We start from the raw sequence: 21,293 nt of genomic DNA on the forward strand, positions 1-21,293 counted from the left end.
GCATGTGCAAAAGCAAGTGTGCGAGAGGGTTCACAAAAGAATAAAAAATGCAGAGGGGCAAAGATTTCAAACAGAAAGGGGCAAGGGAGTGGGAGCCTGGCAAAGAAGAAGAGAATGAGCATTAGTGAGAGAAACACAGTTCCTGGGAGGCAAGTGTGCAAAAGGTGTGACCAAAAGTGACGGTGCAAAAGGAGCAAGGGGAGGGGGAGGAGTGGAGGGCTAGGAGTGTCATGGTGAGAGGGAAGAGGTGGGGAGTAGAAGAATCTGGGGTTTTTAAGAATAAGAAGGGAAAGTGCTTCAACGTAAGAAAATGGAGGTAAGAGTGTGTCAGGAGGGGTGCATAAGATAGCAAGTGTGCAAGGGCTGAGCAAAGAGCAGGGCACTCCAGAGAATGAATGATGTGCATGGAGTCTGTGAGTAGGGGAGGGAAAATGTGTCCCAAGTGTGTCTGCAACAAGGGTCCAGAGTGAGCGGGGAGGAGGAGATGTGAAATGGAGTGTGTAAAGGAGGGCCCTGGTAGGGGAAAAGTGTGTAAGCAGCGAGAATCAGAGCAGGAGGCATGGAGCATGAGAAAGGAAATGCAGCGGTGCGAGGAGAACAGAGTGTGTTTGAGCGGGCCTCGCCAGCCGGAAGCAAAGGCAGAATGTGCAAGACAGCGAGAGGGCAAATTTGTGCAAAATTGCAGCCCAGGGAGGGGAGGGGAGAGAGGTGAGCAGGCGTGCAACGGAGCGTGCAAGAGGCTGAGGGGGGCAGCTGTGTGTGCTGGGGAGAGGGGAAGGGGGAAGAGCTGAGGGGCCTGGAGAGAGTGGGAAGGGTTGTTAGAGAGGTGGCAGGTGGTGGAATCTGAGGGCACCCCCTTCCCCTGCAGCCTGGGGGACAGTCCCCATCCAATCAGGCTCAGTCAGGGCTGACCCTCTATGGCTCTGTCTGTCCCCTCCCCCCAGAACAGGCCCTTCCCTCCTTCTCAATCCCCCTCCGTAATTTCTCCTATCCCCCCTCCGCTCCCCGCTTCACACACACACAGTCTTGTGTCAGCTGCCCCCCTTCAGTGAGGTGCAAATGTCCGGCCTGGATTGGGCCACCTAGTGACCTCTGGCCTTGGGAGACGAGGGCAGGGCGCAGTTTGAACAGAGTCCCTGGCCCGGGGGAGAGAATGACAGTCAGGGGTCAGAGGTCAAGAGGCCAGCAGGCTCAAGAGTTCTGTGGACGGGGCTGGTCCGTCCAGGCCAGCCATCACCTCTCCAGGAAGAATTTGAGAGCCCGGTCGATGTTCATGCGGTGGCCCACCCTGGTCACACCTAGATCGACATAGTCCTCCTTGGTCAAGGCGGGCAGGTGGGAGCCATCGATCTCATGGTCCAGGAACTGGGCTCGGTGCTCCGCCAAACCCAGCCACTCTAGCCAATCAGCCACGTCGAACTTGGTCCAGAACCCCAGAGGTTTAGCGCCAAACGGCTTGTCCGGGGGCAGCGAGAGCAGGCGGGTCGGTGAGAGGGAGCGCGAGGCCCCTGACAAGGCTCCCCCGAGCCCCCCGGATATACCCGGGTGTGGCGGCACAAAGACTGGGGCGAAGGGGTCAGCGGAGCCTCCTGCCCCTCCAGTTGGGGAGCCACGGATGTCAAAGAGGCCTGGGTAGAGGGGTCCAGAAGGCAGGATGGGCAGGGACGAGGGCCTGGGCGCAGGGCTGACCTTGTGCTCCGAGGCGGGCAGCAGCGAGGGGCTGGGGGCCCGGCGGAGCAGAGGGGGCCGCATCTCGAACTCCACGCCCTGGAGGTGGCGGGTGGACGTGGAGGAGGAGGAGGCCGAGGGTGAGGTGGCCCCTGGGGCCGCAGCGGCTGTAGGGGAGACCCCTGTTCCGGTGGGGAGCGGTGGCAGAGGTGGTTTGGGCCAGTTCTGAAACAGGCTGCTGACAGGCTTGGAGAGGAGTGAGGACTGGGAGTCGTCGGAGAGTCTGGAATGTGACAAGGGGGCAGTGGGGGAGGACAGGGATTTAGGGGGCAAGGGCAGGGGTGAGAAAGGCAGAGGTCCAGATATAGGGAGAGAGGAGGAGAGACATAAGGGTAGGGGGAGAAATGGAGGAGAGAGACGGGAAGAAATGGAGGGAGCAAAGGGTAAGATGGCCGTGGAGGAAAGAAATGAAGGGAGAGAAAGATGAGAGGACAGGGAGAGGGCGACAGTTAAGAGAGATGAAAGAAAAAGAGACATTAAGTGATAATAATAATAATCGTCACCGCTCACTGATGCTCACGTGTGCCAGGCATGTTCTAAGTGCTTTACATGATTGCATCTCAGTTTAATCCCCACGACAGCCCTGATGCAGGTTACTATTATTATCAGCACAGAGAGGTTAAATAACTTGCCTAAGGACACACAGGAAGTGGCAGAGCCCGGTTATATGGCACCAAAGTCTGAGCTCTTCACCACTATTCTATACTGCCTTTCAGGTTATGGCCAGTCATAGCAGAGTGAAAGATGGGGAGACAGTGAGAGAGAGACAAAAAGAGGGTGAGTATCCAGGGGAGAGAGATGGAAGGGGCGGGGGACACAGAGAGAGAGAGATGAAGAGAGGGAGATGAAAGAGAGAAGAAACAAGGGGAGAAAAAGGTTCCCCTCATCCCTTTCGTTCCCTCTCCTCCAGCACTGTCCCACCTCAGGGCCTTTGAACTGGCTGCTCCCCCTGCCTGGCTCACTCTTGCCCCGGGCAGCTGCTTCCTCTCCACTTCCATTACTCTGCCCATCTTGCCTGTTACATGAGAGACCTTCTCCAACCATCCCATTGTGGTAGCTTTTTTTTTTTTTTTTGGATGGTTGCAATTATTTTGTTTACTGCCCCACCCCCACTCCTATGTCCCTAGACATATGGGGAACCGCACAGTCTTTGCCTGTTCTGTCCAGCAGGGGATCCCATCACCCAGAAGGGCACTCTGCACACACAGGTCATGAATCAATAATTAATGCATTTGTTGACTGAATTAAGCATCCTTTCTATTGCTGCTACAAGCAGTGGGAAAACAAACAAACAAACAAACAAAAAAACAAGAAAAAAAAATTCTCTACCCAGAATACTTAAGAATACTCAATGAACTTCATTCAGATCTTAAAGGCCCACCCACATTTGTTTGTTTGTTTGTTTATTTTTACAACCTAGGAGCATTGATTCAAGTTGCTCTGATAATATACACTTCCTTTTTTTCTTTTCTTTTTTTTTTTTTTTTGAGACAGGGTCTCATTTGTTCCCCAGGCTGTAGTGCCTTGGTGTGATATCAGCTCACTGCAGCCTCAACCTTCTAGGCTCAAGTGATCCACCCACCTCAGCCTCCTGAGTAGCTGGGACTACAGATGCAGGTCACTGTGCCCAGCCTCCTTTTTCTTTTCTTTTGCCCCAAATATACCCTCCCTGAACCCACATTTGAAGGTCACATTTGGATAGCAGACCTTCAAACAGAATTCGAGTGAACTCTGTAGATGAACTAGGATATTTAAAAACTGCTCCCAATCCTCTGTGTATCTGAACCAGAAATGTAACTCTACTTTCTCTAGGACTAGAAGGTCTTGAATGGGCTCGAATTCTGTGGCGATGCGGCTAACTGGCTGCTCTGGGAAACATCTGCATCATCCTGTATTTCCCCATGTAGAAGTTGTTGGGCTCTTTTTCAAGGCCCCCCTCTTCCCCCATCTCATGTTACAACAATGACCCATATTAAATCCTCTCAAAAACTCTTTGGGCTGGCACTAGGCCATCCCCGTTCTACAGAGAGGTGGATTCATTTGCCTAAGATCACCCAGGTGGAAAGTGGAGGGCTGGGACTGGAAGCCGAGAAAGTGGGCTCTAGAACCACACCTATAACTGCATCCTGTCTTGAACCACACTGGCTTCAAGGGACTTACAGATTTCAGGGACTGTCAGAAAGAAGTGACAGCTCACCAAGGAAACAAATATAAGCAGGTCTCACTCCAGTCTCCTTTGTTAATAACTTTTTCTTTTTTGAGACGGAGCTCACTCTGTCACCCAGGCTGGAACACAGTGGCGCGATCTCGGCTCACTGCTACCTCTGCCTCCCAGGTTCAAGTTATTCTCCTGCCTCAGCCTCCTGAGGAGCTAGGACTACAGGTACCCACCACCACATCCGACTAATTTTTTGTATTTTTTTAAGTAGAGATGGGGTTTCACCGTGTTAGCCAGGATGGTCTCTCTTCTGACCTCATGATCCGCCCACCTCAGCCTCCCAAAGTGCTGGGATTACAGGCATAAGCCACCATGCCCAGCCTGTTAATAACTTTTTGTTCATCATGGGATGTAGGTTGTGATGGTGATAGGAGGAGACAACAGAAGCTACTGAAATAAATGAAAATGTAAAGGCTGGACTAGGTGGCTTACACCTGTAATCACACTTTGGGAGGTCAAAGCAGGAGGATCACTTGAGCCCAGGAGTTTGAAACTAGCCTGGGCAACATAGCTGGTCTCTACAAAAAGCTTAAGAAAAACTGGCCAGGGCCAGGCATGGTGGCTCATGCCTGTAATCCCAGCACTTTGGGAGACCGAGGTGGGATGAATCACCTTAGGTCAGGAGTTCAAGACCAGCCTGGCCGACATGGCAAAACCCCTGGTCTCTACTAAAAATACAAAAATTTGCCAGGCGTGGTGGTGGGCACCTGTAATCCCAGCTACTCAGGAAGCTGAGGCTCGAGAATTGTTTGAACCTGGGAGGTGGAAGTTGCAGTGAGCCGAGATTGCACCACTGCACTCCAGCCTGGGCAATAGAGCGAGACTCCGTCTCAAAAAAAAGAACAGAAAAGAAGAAAAATTGGCCAGGCATAGTGGCATGCACCTATAGTCCCAGAGGACTGCTTGAGCCCAAGAGTTTGAGGCTTCAAGTGAGCTATGATTATACCACTGCACTCCAGCCAGGTGACAGAGTGAGACCCTGTTTCTAAAAAAAAAGAAAAAGAAAAAGAGCCAGGCATGTTGGCTCATGCCTGTAATCCCAGCACTTTGGGAGGCCAAGGTGGATGGATCACCTGAGGTCGGGAGTTCGAGACCAGCCTGACCAACATGGAGAAACCCCGTCTCTACTAAAAATACAAAATTAGCTGGGTGTGGTGGTGTAAGAGGCTGAGGCAAGAGAATCGCTTGAACCCAGGAGGCAGAGGCTGTGGTGAGCTGAGATCGTGCCATTGCACTCCAGCCTGGGCAACAAGAGTGAAACTCCATCTCAAGGAAAAAAAAAAAAGGAGAAAAAAAAGAAAAAAGAAAGTATCTGTGAAAGCATGCTTCTGTGAGAGCAAACTCCTGCCAACCTGGTTTCTGTTTCCTTTCTGCCACCCTGAGACCCTAAAGGGACACAGCTATGCCATCAACCCCTCTGGCCTCCCTTGTTGGCCACCAGCCCCCCCGCTTACCTCTGCCGCTGCAGGGAGGAGGTCCTCTCCGGGACGTAGCTGGCTCCCCCATGGTGGCTGTCTCCACTTCCCCCGCTGCCTCCTCGGGCCCAGGGCAGAGCGCCACCAGCTGCCGAGGAGCCCCCAAACTGCTGAAGCTTGGAGCTGAGTTCACTGATGATGCTGGCTTTTACTGTGGCCAAGGCTGAGGCCTGAGGCTGGGCCAGGGGACCGGGCAGAGGTGGTGGCGGTGGGCCTGGGCCCTCTTCCCAGGGCAGCAGCTTCCGAGGCAGAGAGGAGGCCGTCGGCAAGGGCACCGGTGGGACTTCTGGCTCTACAGCCACTGGACCCCCAGCCACGCCTGCCGTGGGGGGTCCTGAACAAGCACGCAAGGCCAGCAGCCCATCGGTTCCAGCCCCTGTCACCGAGACGGTGGGGCTGGTGGGGGTGACAGGGTCTCGGAGTCCCCCACTGGGGCCAGGCCTCAGGCCTCCGCTGGCTCCTAGTGCCCGACCCCGGAGCTTAGAGGGAGTCATGAGCTGAGGAGGGTATGGCGGGCCGGGAGTGCCGCTGCCCCCAAAGGCCTGGCCGTCCAGGTAGGCCACATAGGTGTCCAGAAGCTCCGGCCCACTGGCCACACCGGCCCCACCCCCTGCGCTGCCACCACCTTCAGCAGATAGACTGCTCAGCGTGGAGGCACTGCTGATGGTCTCCAGCGGGTGGTCACTGCTGCTCCGACTGTCCACCTCCTCAATGCCAGAATCCGTGCCAGGCGGAGGGTCCGGGCCGGGCTGTGGGGCAGGGGGAGCCGGTGCTGCTGGGGCAGGCGGGCCTGGTGGAGGGGGGTCCCCAGGGGCGGCGGAGGCCCCCTGGGTCAGGGTGGCCACCTCGCTGTCATAGGATGTCAGGCTGGATGCGGTGGAGTCCAGGGTGGGAGGGGCTGCGGCCACAGCCGGGGGTGGCACAGGGGGTAACGGGGTGGCCGGGGCAGGTGGGTCGGGCAACGGGTGGGGAGGCCCAGGCGTGAGGGGCGACTCCGGCTTTTCGAAGCTGTTGGAGAATTCCAGGGGCGGAGGCAGCGGTTCCACGAAAAGGAATTCGCCATCTTCCACATCCACCGAGGGGGCGGGCGGCGGCAGAACCAGCAGTGGCAGCCCGTTCTCTTCGCTGGCCCTCGGGGAGGTCGGGGAGGGGGGCACGGACCGGCGTGGGCTGGGCGGCGGGACCCCGGGTCCGTCCTCCGAGGGGGGGCCCCTTCCGCTCGTCGCAGGGGCCCGGGGCTGGCAGTTTTCAAGGAACCGCACGTGCAGCGGCAGCCGCTCGGGCTCTTCGGGGGCTGCGGACCTCCAGGGCTTGCTCACTCCAGGATGCGGGGCCGGGGGCTCCGTCCCCAGCTGCAGCAGGAGGGGCCCCACCCCGGGAGCGGTGGGCGGCAGGCGGTGTAGCAGGGAACGCCGGGCGGCGGGCGGGCTGGCGGGAAGGGACTTCTCCTGGCTGCCCAGCCCGGCCCTGTACCCCAGCTCCCGGCGCGCGGGATCCGGCGGGGAGGCCCCCCAGAGACGCAGCACTGGCTCGTGGTGGGCGTGGGGCGAGTGGTGGTGCGGAGGGGGCGGCGGGGCCTCGTAGCGGGGCGATGGGGGCCTAGGAGGGGGCTGGGGGGGCCCACCGCCCTCCGAGGACTCCTTCAGCGCTCGCTCGCGGGCGGCCAAGGCCAGCCCCAGCGGGGAGGCGGGATCCAGGGCCTTGCCGGTCAGCGGGTGCACCAGGGGTCGCGGGGGCAGGAAGCTGGTGAAGGCGCTGCTGCCCCCGCCACCCCCGTAGGCTCGGCTCCCGGCCCCGTAGCCGCCGTAGCCCGCGCCGCTGCCCGCAGACTCCAGTCGGAGGTAGGGCTCGGCGGAGAACATGCCCTCGTCGATGGATTTGGAGTGGCGCAGCCGCGGGCCCGGGGCCGCCCCTGTGCCCAGCCCGCCGTCTCCGCCGTCCTCGTCCCCCGCGTCGGTGGAAAGGAACAGCGTGGAGCGCCGGCGCGCCTCATTCTGCCAGCCCCCCTCCCTCCGGGCCGCCCCCACCAGGGCGGCCCCGAACTGGCTGGTGAAGTCCAGCGTGGCCGGGCCGCTGGGCGAGGCGGGGGTGGGCACGGGCGAGGGGGACGGCGGCACGGGCGACATGGCCGGGGCGGGGCTGGGAGAGGAGCCGCCGCCGCCGCCGCCGCCGCCTCCCGCAGGCTCGGGCTGGGTGGGGGGCTCCGCCTCGGTGCTGCTGCCCTGGCTGCTGCGGCCGCTGCTACTGGTGGACGGGGCCTTGATGATGATGGTGGGGATGGGGATGGAGTTCTTCTCCGAGGGCGCGGCCACTGCGGGCGGCGGCTGCGGGGAGGCCGGGGACGTGGGCGACGGCGCAGGCGGGAGGCCGCCGCCCTTCTGGGGCTCGCCTTCCACCTTGGTCTGCTTGACCAGCGGGCCCTTGCGGCCGCGGCCCGAGCGGGCGGGCACGTACATGGCTGCGCTGGCCGCCCGCGGGGGCAGCTGGAAATAGCGCAGAGCCGGGCCCTGGGAGGAGCCGCCGCCCCCGCCTGCGCTGCCGTGATGGGACGGGGACGGAGCCCCCGGGGTCGGGCTGGGCCCGCCGCCCCTCCAGCCTCGCAGGCTGGGCTGGGGCCCCAGAGCTAGGCGGGGTGGAGGGTCGTCGGGAGAGCCACCTGTCTCCATCTCCGGAGGATGAGGAGGGTGGGCGTGGTGGTGGTGGGGCTGGGGGGGCGGGGCGTGGTGGTGGTGGTGGTGGGGCGGGTGGTGGTGGGCAGGGGGCAGGGGCCCGCTGTGGTACAGGCTCTTCTCGCGGCTCCCCACGCGGGTGTCGGGAAGGGAGGGCCCGTCAAAGGATGCAGGGGAGGAGGCGGGGAGGGGGCCACCAGAGCCGGGGTTGAAGGGCCCTCCCCGAGGGGAGGGGGTGAGGCGCCCTGAGGAGGAGGGGGCTGGAGGTGTGCTATAGGGGGGCTCCGGTGGGGACGTGGTGGGTGGCGGGGGAATGTCCTCCGAACCAGGCACAGACAGGCTGCGGCTGAATTTCATGGCTGGGGGTGCTAGGTAAGGTCTCTCATCTTCTGCCGCCCCTGGGGAGATACAGAGGATCAGGGAGGGGGACCCTGGTGGAGAGGGTCTCCCTGCTCCACTATCCCATAGAACTGCAACAATACTAATAACAAGAATGGCACCCCGTATATGCCAGGAACTTCACGTGGACTCGCCCAGCTCTTCCCTATTTGGGGTAAACCCAAATCTGCTTCATACAGAGGTACAGGTTGTGCACTGCACAACTGCAAACCGCAAGGTGAGGAAACTGAAATTCGGCGGAACTTCCTCCCCATGCCAGGAGGGGGCGCCGTTTTCTAACTCTTCAAAGGCTCGGTGAATGGTTTGGGGCCAGCAAAAGCGGCTGGAGCTGGGAAGGGATAGTCCCTCGTGTTTATGCATAGATGCGTGTTTCTTTTCACTTATATGCAGGAAAAAAGTGCAACCAGCACGTCAAAGCTGTGATTCTACAGAGAGAACCACTTATGATGAGGCTAAAGTTTAAAAGGGAGCGGATCTATAGAAAAAACAATCAGGTAAACGATGAGAGCCAGGTGGACCCCACACTCAGTGGGAGTGCAAGACTCACACTGGTGGACTTTGAACGCCAGGAGTTGGGGAAAAGCTGGATCCAATCAGGGAAAAACAACTCCAGGAGGCGTGCAGGAGTTAAGTCTTTGCTTACTTCACTGCCAAGGCTCCGTCTTTGACCCTCTTCTCGCCTCTGACTACTCCCTCTCAACCAGTGACCAGCTTCATTCACTGCCTCTCTGCTGTGGACGCCCACGTTTATGCTTGGGGCCCCATCCTCAGCCCCGAGCTCCAGGCTCCTATATTCAAATACTCACACCCAACTGGCTGTCTCACAGGCATCTCAGACTCGAAACTCTCCAACCCAATCTCCTGGTCTCCTCCCCAACAGACTCCGCCCAGCCCACCGTCTCCCCCTACCACCGCAGCAAACAGCAGCTCTGCCCTTTCAGGCGCTAAGACTGAAAACCTTGCAGCCACCCTTAGTAGCTTTCTTCTTCACGTCCCCCACATCCAATCCACCAGCAAATCCTGTTGTTTCCAAACATATCCGGAATCCAGTCCCTTCTCACCCCTCCAGAGTCACCACCCTGGGCCAGCCACTATCATTTCCTATCTGGATAGCAATAGCTGTCACCTCTCCTCTTTGGTCCCCGGGCTTCCCAGCTCATCCCCTTCAATCTAGTCCCTTCACAGCAGCCAGAGGGTTTCTGTTAAAACTGAAGTCTGCTCATGTCCTTCCTCTGCTCAGAGTCTTGGCCATGCACCCACTTCACTCAGGGCAAAGGTTCAAGTCCTCACCATGACTCCCCAGACCCTGCAGGATGGGGACCCTGTCCCCCTCTGCCCTCAATGTCCAGTGCTCACTCGGCCCCTGCTACACGGACCTCCTCCCTGTTCTGTAAACGCACCAGACTCAGCCCGACCTCAGGACCTTTGCAGAAGTGGTTCGCTCTGCCTGGGAATGCCTTACCCCCAGACAGCCTCATGATACCCCAATTCATCTCTAGATGTTGTTTGGTTTGGTTTGGTTTGGTTTGGTTTTTGAGACGGAATCTCGCTGTGTCGCCCAGTCTGGAGTGCAATGGCGCGATCTCTTTCCTTACTCTACTATTTTTTTCACTTTTTTTTTTTTTTTTTTTTGAGACGGAGTCTCCCACTGTCACCCAGGCTGGAGTGCAGTGGCACGTGCTCAGCTCACTGCAAGCTCCGCCTCCTGGGTTCACACCATTCTCCTGCCTCAGCCTCCCGAGTAGCTGGGACTACAGGCGCCCGCCACCACGCCCGGCTAATTTTTTGTAGTTTTAGTAGAGACAGGATTTCACTGTGTTAGCCAGGATGGTCTCGATCTCCTGACCTTGTGATCCGCCCGCGTCGGCCTCCCAAAGTGCTGGGATTACAGGTGTGAGCCACCACACCTGGCCTACTCTTTTTTTTTCCATAGCACATACAACTGCTAACATACTAGATAATTTTCTTGCTTATCATCCTTATAATCCATTATCTGTCTTCCCTGCTATAAGGCAAGCCCCATGAGGGAAGGAACCTTTAGTCTGTTTTATTTGCTGACATATCCCTATTCTAGAACAATTCCTGGCATGTGGGGAGCGCTCAGTAAACACTTGTAAAATGAATGGATGGATGGAATCTGGTATAAGAGAAAGAACCAGAAAGCTGTAGCAGGCGCTTTAGCTCACTGCATCCCCATTCTCTAGATGTAGAGCCAGAGGCCCAGAGAAGTGAAGCCACCTGCCCCGTCACACAGCTGGGAAGGAGGGGAGCCAGGATCATGGTCAAGTTCACCCATCTCCAAAGCCTGAACTCTTAACCCAATTTGATGAAACTATGGTCTCTCTGGAAGCAGAAAACATTTCCAAGTCCGCTTGCTTTTCCTAAACTGTCACATTCCTGGCCTCCCCCAGCCCCCACATCTCTTCTTTTGGGTGGCATACCGATAGATTTTTGCCGGAGCATCAGCCCAGGTCCTGGAGGCAGGAAAGAAGGACGCTCGTAACTTGGCTGGGCACGGTGGTGGGGATCGAAGCTCGACTTTGGGGTGGCAGTCAGAGGGGGGGAGAGAGAAAAGATAGAGAGAGATCAGTGAGCACAGAAAGGCTTGTGGCTTCACCACACAGCTGCCCACTATTCCTTCCCTAAGCCCCTGCAGGAAGGGAGAGCAGTGTGAAGATGGTGGAAGGAGGCTGGGCGACGTGGCTCACCCCTGTAATCCCAGCACTTTGGGAGGCTGAGGCAGGACCATCACCTGAGGTCAGGGGTTCAAGACCCAGCCTGGCCAACATGGCAAAACCTCGTCTCTACTAAAAATACAAAAATTAGCCAGGCATTTGTCGGGCACCTGTAATCCCAGCTACTTGGGAGTCTGAGGCTTGAGAATCGCTTGAACCCGGGAGGTGGAGGCTACAGTGAGCCAAGATCGCACCACTGCACTCTAGCCTGGGTGACAAAGCGAGACTTTGTCTCAAAATAAAATAAAATAAAATAAAATAAAATAAAATAAAAATGAAGAAGAAGAAGAAGGCAAAAAGGAATTCTGGGGGAATGAAAAGCCTTGAGTCTGGGCAGGAGGGAGAAAGAAAGGAGAAGAAAGCAGATTTTCCATCGACTCTTGCTCTGCTTCCTTCCTCCAGCCACTGCCCATGTCCAGGTCCCCACCAGTGTTCTCCAGGACGGAGCAGCCTCTTCCCTCATCTCCCTGCTGCCATCCTCGACCCCCCACCCTGTTCCGGTCTGTTTTCCACACAAGAGGAAGAGGCATCTTTCAAAAAGCATGCTATTGCCCCTGCTTGAAATCCCATGTCAGTTAGGAGATCGGAGGGAACCAAACTCCCAGCTCTGGTCTACAAGACCCTCCATGGCAGGCACTGCTGGTACCCCTGCAGCTGCCCTCCCCCTCCCCCTGGATGCAGCATCCCATCCCTCTCCCACTGCTGGGAGTGTCACCTGCCTGTGGCCCTTACGAATCACCCTCCTTCAGAGTCCTGGACTCGCCCAGTCCATTATGTGTCCCTGCTTCCCGGAGCAGCCCACAGCCCATGATTGACTGATATGGAGGTCCCAGGCAGCACTAAAGCTGGGGTGCCCAGCCTGACCCCACGGGTTCCCACTCCAGCGAGAACCACGTCTGCCTGACCTCCTTCCACAGCCCCAGCCAGTCTCCTGCACTCCCTGAAGGTTCCCCCTTAGCAAACACTTAGTACAGGAATCCCCACCTCAGGCTCCCATTCTAGGGAAGCCCACACAAAGAAACCTTGCAGGACCCAGCCTCTGCCCACGTTTCCCACTTGTTCCCTTGGTCCCTTTCCACTCCCACCTCTTCCTTCTCCTCTGTCAGCCCCAGGTCTACCCTCATTTGAGAACACCTGCAAGCCCTGGTTCTCTCGGCAACCGCTTTCCCTCTTATTGTCACAGTTCCTTTTCAGTGCTAAGTTCTCCTGGTGAGACCTTCCCCAGCCCCCTGCCCAGACTGCACTTCCCTCTGTCCATTTCTTCACAGCATCTCTCTTCCCTAGAAACCGTCTTGTTTACTTGCTGTCTGTTTCCTCCACTAGCCTAGAAACTCCCTGAAGGCAGGGCCGATGTATCCCAGGCATCCCACCTACAGTGTCTAGGGCCCATGATGCTTTTAGGGGAAATGTTTTAATTTCTTTTCAAAGTAGAAGTGAAAGAAAAAAAAAGAAAAAATTCTACCCTGGATAATATTGGTCTTTGCAGCAACAAAATAATAAAATTTAAACTTTTTTTTTTTCTTTTTAGACGGGGCTGGAATGCAGTGGCGTTAACACGGCTCACTGCAGCCTTGACCTCCCGGGTCCAAGCGCTGCCAACCTCAACCTTCTGAGTAGCTGGGACTATAGGCAGGCACCATCACATCTAGTTAATTTTTTTTTTTTTTTTTTTTTTTTTTTGAGACGGAGTCTCGCTCTATCGCCCAGGCTGGAGTGCAGTGGCCGGATCTCAGCTCACTGCAAGCTCCGCCTCCCGGGTTTACGCCATTCTCCTGCCTCAGCCTCCCGAGTAGCTGGGACTACAGGCGCCCGCCACCTCGCCCGGCTAGTTTTTTGTATTTTTTAGTAGAGACGGGGTTTCACGGTGTTAGCCAGGATGGTCTCGATCTCCTGACCTCGTGATCCACCCGTCTCGGCCTCCCAAAGTGCTGGGATTACAGGCTTGAGCCACCGCGCCCGGCCATCTAGTTAATTTTTAAATTTTTTTTTGCAGAGGCGAGGTCTTGCTATGTTGCCCAGGCTCATCTCAAATTCGTGGGCTCAAGCTGTCCTCCCACTTTGGCCTCCCCAAAAGTGCTCAGATTACAGGCATGAGAGACCTTGCTGGCCAATGTTTTTGTTTTTGTTTTTGTTTTTAATGCAGAAGAGCAAAAGTGCCTAAGGTTCACGGAAGTCATTATGAAACCTGTTGAGGGTAGGGTATAGTAGTGACTTTATCAGTCTCGTTTCCCACTGAGTTCCCAGTCCCCGCATAGGGCCTGCTGTTCTACAAGCGTCAGATAAGTAACAGGGAGAATCAGCCAAGGTCAGGCACTTAGGGGCCCGGAGTCCCTAGCTTCTGCCAGGTCTCCCATGTGTCTCCCTTCTCCATCTTTGAGACCAGAAGTGCAGAGAAAGGAAACCCTCTCGGAATGAAGTTCCCACCTTTGGGATGAACCCTCACTTCCTGTACTTCCCACCGTACCCCCTCCTGCCTCTTTCCTCCAGCCATTCACAACCATGCCCAGTTCCCTCAAGTCTCACCTCCGAAACTCTGCTTGGAACATCCTTTCACTGGGCTCTGTGCTCTGCTTGGAAAAGCTCTGTCATCTTAGCCCTGTACCCTGGCCCAGCTACCCCCTTCCTTTAGGCCTGCAGTGCCCCTTAGAGTAGCCACTAGCCATTCAACTGTGCATTTCCGGCCAATATGGTGGCTCATGCCTGAAATCTCAACATTAGGGAGCATTGCTTGACCCCAGGAGTTTGAGACCAGCCTGGGCAGCATAGGGAGACTCTGTCTCTAAAAAAATAAAAATTACAAAAATTGTTGGGTGCGGTGGCTCACGCCTGTAATCCCAGCACTTTGGGAGGCCAGGGTGGGCAGATCACCTGAGGTCAGGAGTTCGAGACCAGCCTGGCCAACATGGTGAAATTCCATCTCTACTAAAAATTCAAAAATTAGCTGGGAATGGCTGTGTGTACCTGTAATCCCAGCTATACAGGAGGCTGAGGCAGGAGAATCACTTGAACCCGGGAGATGGAGGTTGCAGTGAGCCGAGATCACACCTATGCACTTCAGCCTGGGTGACAGAGTGACATTCAGTCTCAAAAAAAAAAAAAAAAATTAGCTAGGTGTAGTGACACACGCCTGTCATCTTAGTTATTTGGGAGGCTGAGGTGGGAGGATCACCTGAGTTCAAGGCTTCACTGTGCTATGATCGTACCACTGCACTCCAGCCTGGATGACAGAGTGAGACTGTGTCTCTAAAGAAACAGACAAACCAGGCCGGGCGCGGTGGCTCAAGCCTGTAATCCCAGCACTTTGGGAGGCCAAGATGGGCGGATCACGAGGTCAGGAGATCGAGACCATCCTGGCGAACACGGTGAAACCCCGTCTCTACTAAAAAAATACAAAAAACTAGCCGGGTGAGGTGGCGGGCGCCTGTAGTCCCAGCTACTCGGGAGGCTGAGGCAGGAGAATGGCGTAAACCCGGGAGGCGGAGCTTGCAGTGAGCTGAGATCCGGCCACTGCACTCCAGCCTGGGCGACAGAGCGAGACTCCGTCTCAAAAAAAGAAAAAAAAAAGAAAAGAAACAGACAAACCAAAAAGGCAATTAATTAAAATTAATTTGTAAAATTCAATTTCTCTGTTGTGCTGGCCATATTTAAATATTCAACAGTTACCTGTGGCTGGTGGCTACCAAATTGGACAGTATAGATGTGTAACATTTCATCATCACAGAGAGTTCTATTGGTTCTAGTCCAGACTTTCCTGGGGTCTGTAATACACGCCTCTCACTATAATTCCCTCCCTGGATTGGGACTGTCTGTTGCTATGTTTGTCTCATTGATTCATTCATTCCAGAAATATTTATTGAGGACTTCCTTTATGCCAGGGACTGTGACAGATACTGAAGATACAACAAATTAGACAAATGTCCCGGCCCACAGGAAGGCCAAGCAGGCCATAAACAACATAAATTCATAAAATATAACACGGGTCAGATGGAGGTAAGGGGGATGAGAGAGGGAGAATGTAATTTAAAATACAGGCTGGTGCCAGGCGCAGTGGCTCACGTCTTTAATCCCAACATTTTGGGAGTGCAAGGTGGGTGGATCATTTGAGGTCAGGAGTTTGAGACCAGCCTGACCAACATGGTGAAACCCATCTCTACTAAAAATACAAAAAATTAGCTAGGCGTGGTGGCGCATGCCTGTAGTCCCAGGGAGGCTGAGGTAGGAGAATCGCTCGAATCTGAAGGCAGAGGTTGTGGTTAGCCAAGATCGTGCCACTGCACTCCAGTCTGGGTAATAGAGCAAGACTCTAAAAAAATAAAATAAAATAAAATAAAATAAAATTAAATTAAATTAAATTAAATTAAATTAAAAGGCTGGCCAGGCACAGTGGCTCCTCTCTGTAATCTCAGCACTCCAGGAGGCAGGAGGATTGCTTGAGCCCAGGAGTTCGAGACTAGCCTGGGCAACATAGCAAGACCCTGTCTCTAACCCCCAATTTTTTTTTTTAAATTAGTGGTGCATGGTGGCATGTGCCTGTTATCCCAGCTACTTGGGAGGCTGAGATGGGAGGATTCCTTGAGCCCATGAGTTTGAGGCTGCAGTGAGCTATGATCGTGCCACTGCACTCCTGCCTGGGTAACAGAACAAGACCCTGTCTCAAAGTAAATAAAATAAGGTGGTCAAGGAAGGCCTCACTGAGAAGGTATTATTTGAGCAAACTCCTGGAGGAGGTGAAGGAGGGGGCATAATGATGTGTAGAGGAAGAGTGTTCCAGGCAGGTGGAACAGCAGGTGCAAAGGCCCTGAGGTGAGGGTGAGCCAGGCAGGCTCAGGTGGACTAGGAAGGAGGCCAGAAGCTAAAGGGCAGGAGTTGAGGTCAGACAGGTGATAGAAGGGTGGGATTGGGTAGGACCTGCAAATTTCCTTCAGGTTTCCTTCAGATTTTGGCTTCAAGGTCTCCTCTCTGGAGAGGCTTCCTCCTATTACTCTGTTCATAACTCCCTTAACTTATGCCAGTTTGGAGTCATCATAATCACTTGCTTGCTTGTTTACTGTCTGTCTCCCTGGGCATGCAGCCCACCCCAATACTCTTTCTACTCTATTTGCTTGGTAAGAAAATGCCAATCTTATTTGGCACCTTTGGAGAGACTACACTTCCCAGACTCCTTTGCAGCTAGGTGTGGACATATGACAAAGGAAGGCCAACCCGGATGCACAAGTGGGAGTGTTGTGTGTTACATCTTGGATGTCTTGGAGGTAACTCAAGAGGCAGCAAGATGCCCTCTTTTGCCCTTCTGCCTTTCTGCCCTTCCTTGTTCTTGCTACCTGGAATGCTGGTGCAATAGCTGGAGCTCCAGCAGCCATTTTGGATTATGAGGCCAGTCTGCAGTTGGAAACATGGCGAGGATGGTGGAGCAGAAATTGAGAAGGATTCTGGGTCTTTAAGACCATGGAGGCTGCTAACCTGCCTGAGACTCCCTATCTCATACTTTTTTTTTTTTTTTTTTTTTTTTTGAGATGGGAGTCTCACTCTGTCACCCAGGCTGAAGTGCAATGGCATGATCTTGGCTCACTGCAACCTCCACCTCCTGGGTTCAAGTGATTCTCCTGCCTCAGCCTCTTGAGTAGCTGGGACTATAGGTGCCCACCACCACACCCAGCTAATTTTTGTATTTTTACTAGAGACAGGGGTTCACCATGTTGCCCACTCACCTTGGCCTCCCAAAGTGCTGGGATTACAGGTATGAGCCACCATGCCTGGCCCCCATACTTGTTTAACAAGAGAGAGATAAAAGCATTTTTCTTGGTCAAGTCACTATTATTTGCTTTTTCCCCCTCAGGTACAGCAGAACCTAATTCTGCTAGTTTCCTCTTTCAAATGTAAATTCTGTAAAGGAAGTTACTTTGTTTGACTGAAAAAAGAGAGAGACCTTGAGAGCCCAGCAGCGGGTCCAGGATATAGTAGGTGCTCAATAAATATTTGCAGAAGGAAGAATTCATTGGAAACAATACAAGAAGCCCTGACAAGATGTGGGGAGCAACTCCAGGACAAAATCCCAGCCTGTTCCTCTGAACATTCCCATCAAACAGCACAGAGCCAGTTCCAAGCAGGTGTCAGGAGCTGTCGCCTGAAGGCATCCCTGCTTTGACGGATTTCCTGCCATGCTGCTCTTCTCTAAGCGCGTCTCAGCCTGCTCAATCCTTCTCTGCTTTGCTGAATATTTTTCTGACCCCCTCCCCCATCTCCTTCAGCCACAGCCCAGTACTCTGCTTGGCTTTCTGTCCTGTCCTGCAGCTGTGTGGTATCAGACAGCAGGACCTTCCAGAAGATAAAAGCAGTAGAGAAGTGGCAAGTGGAGAGAGACACTCTTGTGTGAGCCATTTTGCCTGCTGTTTTTCTTATGTGCCCTCATTGGATCCTCACACCTGTGAGTTAGGGTGGATTATACCCATTCGGGTGATAATGAAAGAGGCTGTGGATCAGAGAGAAAAGGGCCTTATCCTAGAGCAGCCAGCGAGTAAGGAGGAGATTAAAGACACATCGGAGAAAAGATATCAGAGTGGCTCAAAAACCCTAAGATAAAATGGGAGGGGTGGGAAGAGCCAGGAGAAGGGGATGTGACCAGTCAGGAAGCACATGGGGACTGCTGAAGGGCAGAGCTGGAGAGGACACCAAGAACAGAGTCCAGGCAGGAGAGGACAGCTGGGAGGAGGGAAGGCGAGGGAAACACCTGCACAGGGTATGGGTGCAGGTGATGGGGGCCAGAGGGACAGGCGAGGATAAGGTGACAGGTGAGGGTGAAGGTGATGAGGCAGGGATCAGAGTGACAGTGGAGGGGTCGATGTGACAGGGGAAGGGTCAGAGTGACAGAAGGGACCAGGGTGATGGGGGAGAGGTCAGGATGACAGGGAAGGGTTGGGGGACAGTGGAGGGGTCAATGTGACAGAGAATGGGTCAGGTGACAAAGGAGGAGTCAGAGTGATGGGGAAGGGTGAGGGTGATAGGGTGGGGGTCAGGGTGAGAGAAGAGGTAAATGAGAGACAGTGGAGGAGTCAAAGGGACAACAGAGGAGTCAGGTGATGGGGAAAGGTCAGGGTGATGGGGAGGGGTCAGAATGATGGGGAGGGGTCAGGGTGATGAGGAGGAGTTAGGATAATGGGGAGGAGTTAGGGTGATGGGGAGGGGTCAGGATGATGGGGAGAGGTCAGCGTGATAGGGAGGGGTCAGGATTACAAGCATTACAGGTAAGGGGTCAGGGTGATGGGGGGTATCAGTGTGATGGGTCAGAGTTACAGGCAAGAGGTCAGGGTGACGGAAGAGGGCTTAGAGTGGCAAGGAACTGGTTAGAGTGAGGGGGGAGCCGTGTCCCCGACAGAGGAGGGTGCAGAGTGACAGAGGAGGCGTCAGATTTGCAAGCTGACAGACACTTCCGTGCCATGTGGAAGAAGGGACAAAAATGGGTTAGCTTGACATAAGAAGGGTCAGTGTGACAGGAGAGATGTCAGACTGACGGAAGAACCATAACAGTCTGATGGGGCATCGCACTGATCCCCGAGGGAGCACCTGAACTCCACCAACCAACGGGAGCATTCGCTCCCGCGCAGAAGGGGCAGCCAATCAGAGTGCGCAGCCTTGCATGACGTCACCGGCCGCCGGGCAGATTCCCCCTCAGTGAGTCGCCCAAAGGCCCAGTTCTCCGTCACCTCGTGGCCTGGTGCCTCAATGGCAGCGCATGTCCTGCGGCTGACCAGTGGCTGGGGAACTCCTGCTAGGAAGGCAGCCCTGAGACGGGATAGGGGAGAGACAACTGAAGAGACAGAGATGGGGGGACAGAGAGAGAGACAGAGACAGAGAGAGGGAGACAAGGAAATACAGAGACAGAGGTAGAGAGACAGAGATAGAGAGACAGACAGAGAGACAAAGGCAGAGATGGGGATAGAGAGAGACAGAGATGGAGAGACAGAGACTAAGGCAGAGATGGAGAGACAGAGATAGAGAGACAAAGTCAGAGATGGGGAGACAGAGATAGACAGAGGCAAAGGCAGAGATGAGGAGACAGAGAGACAGAGAGACAACTAGGGAGACAAAGAGACACAGAGACAGAGATGGAGAGAAAGAGACAAAGAGACGAAGACAGAGATGCAGGAGAGAGGGAGGTGGGCAAACAGGGAGGGATGGGAAGATGGGGAGAGTGAGAGAGGAGAGGAGGGACAGACAGAGATGGGGCCTAGAAGGGGGAGAGACACGGACTGAGAGATGAGAGGGGAAATGAGAGGGCGATGGGAAGCAGGAAGAGCCTAGAGAGGCAGGAGGGAGGGCAGCTTTGACTCGGAGAGGGCCTGTGCAGCCCCAGGAGGGAACCCCAGAAGCGAGGAGTGCAACTGAGAGGGAACAATGACGTCTCAGACTGAGAGACGAGGGGGCACGAGGGAGCCCTCAGTCATCAGTGGTGGATGACAAAGACAGTAGCCGAGAAAGCCAAAGCCATACCAAGGGGCAGAGGGACAGCAGAGCCCTAGGAGGAGACAGCCCAAGAGGCGCCCTGACCTAGGGTGGATCTGCCAGGCTCTGCGCCCCCACTCTCCCCACCTCCTCTAGGTTGTATGCAAAAGTGCATCTTTGGAGAGGGTTGAAATCTCCCAGTTTCCAAGTCCTTAGACAGTGGTATCTTTTTTTTTTTTTCCAAGAGGGAATCTCACCCTGTCACCCAGGCTGGAGAGCAGCGGCACAATCTCGGCTCACTGCAACCTCTGCCTCCCAGGTTCAAGCGATTCCCCTGTCTCATCCTCCCTAGTAGCTGGAATTACAGGCGTGTGCCACCACACCCAGCTAATTTCTGTAGGCTTAGTAGCGATGAGGTTTCGTCATGTTGGCCAGGCTGGTCTCAAATTCCTGACCTCAGGTGATCCACCTGCCTTGGCCTCCCAAAGTGCGGGGATTACAGACGTGAGCCACCATGCCTGGCTGATAGTGGCATCTTATGCAATGCTTTGCTCTTGCTCACTTTTGTGCAGACCTGACCCACGAAGCCTCGGGGGGATAGTGCACCCCCCCCCCCACTGCATCTAAACCGGAGGGAAGATGCAGAGTGAAGAGGGGAGAGGAGCTGAAATGAATGGGAAATCGAGACACTGAGAACAAGACCAGACATCAAGAGAGGCCACCAAGACGCAGAAACCTCATGAAGGGGCATCTGCATTGACTCAGAGAGTGGGAAAGATAAAAATGGCAGGTGGGAAGGAGCAGAGAAGGTGGCAGAAAGAGCCTCCAACATGAGAGGGGGGCCTGGGGAAGGCCTAGGGACAGATCCAAGAGGTGAGAGAAGAAAAGGCAAGGGGGATGCACAGGACAAATGACTATGGGTCCTCTGGACACAGAGGGAAAGGAGGTCTCGCAGAACTCAGGTGAGTGCCTGTGAGTTTCATTTCTAGGAGGCAGGGGCAGGTGGGCAGCTGGTTTTATTACTGGTTGGTGTCTGGGCTCCTTTGGGGCTGGGGGTCTTTGGAGCTCAGAGAGTGAGTTCCCTGAGGGTTAGGCTCTTGACTGTCCTGTACCTGGGTTCATGCAGGGCAGACCTAGCACTGTGACTGCCTGGCACTTCACAGGAGCTCTGTGCATGTGTTGAATTAATGAAAACAGGACTTGCTCTAATTAGTTTATCAGAGATTTACACTCAGTCTGATATGCTATTGTGGGGTCTCTGATGTTGCAGGGTCTCTGGAGGCATACACAGAGATCACTGGTGAGTCATGGTGGACTTTCTAGTTTACTTTATTTCAATTAATTAATTTATGTATTTGTTGAGACAGGGTCTCAGTCTGTTGCCCAGGCTGGAGCGCAGTGGCGCAATCATGGCTCACTGCAGCCTTGACCTCCCTTGCTCAAGTGATCCTCCCACCTCAGCACACACCATGACTGGCTAATTTTTAAATATTTTGTAGAGACAGGGTCTCACTGTGTTGCCCAGGCTGGTCTCGAACCCCTGGCCTCAAGGGATATTCCTGCCTTGGCCTCCCAAAGTGTTGGGATTACAGGTGAGAGCCACTGTACCTGACCTATTTTCTTTTTTTTT

The 21,293-nt window shown here is 54.8% G+C and overlaps 1 protein-coding gene across 1 annotated transcript in view; it reads right to left on the bottom strand.

Moving 5' to 3' along the window:
- Positions 1-1,084: 1,084 nt before the first annotated feature.
- The window catches only part of SHANK1 (SH3 and multiple ankyrin repeat domains 1), a 58,390-nt gene continuing 38,181 nt past the window's right edge, over positions 1,085-21,293 (bottom strand). Inside the window, exons 22-24 of the mRNA XM_030912901.1 lie at positions 10,931-11,027; positions 5,401-8,488; positions 1,085-1,951 (exon numbers count right to left, since the gene is read on the bottom strand). Coding sequence (XP_030768761.1) covers positions 1,234-1,951; positions 5,401-8,488; positions 10,931-11,027 — 3,903 coding nt within the window. The 3' untranslated portion in view covers positions 1,085-1,233. The remainder of the gene's footprint in view (positions 1,952-5,400; positions 8,489-10,930; positions 11,028-21,293) is intronic.

The sequence above is a fragment of the Rhinopithecus roxellana genome, chromosome 12, assembly GCF_007565055.1.
Source record: "Rhinopithecus roxellana isolate Shanxi Qingling chromosome 12, ASM756505v1, whole genome shotgun sequence".
NCBI lineage: Eukaryota > Metazoa > Chordata > Mammalia > Primates > Cercopithecidae > Rhinopithecus > Rhinopithecus roxellana.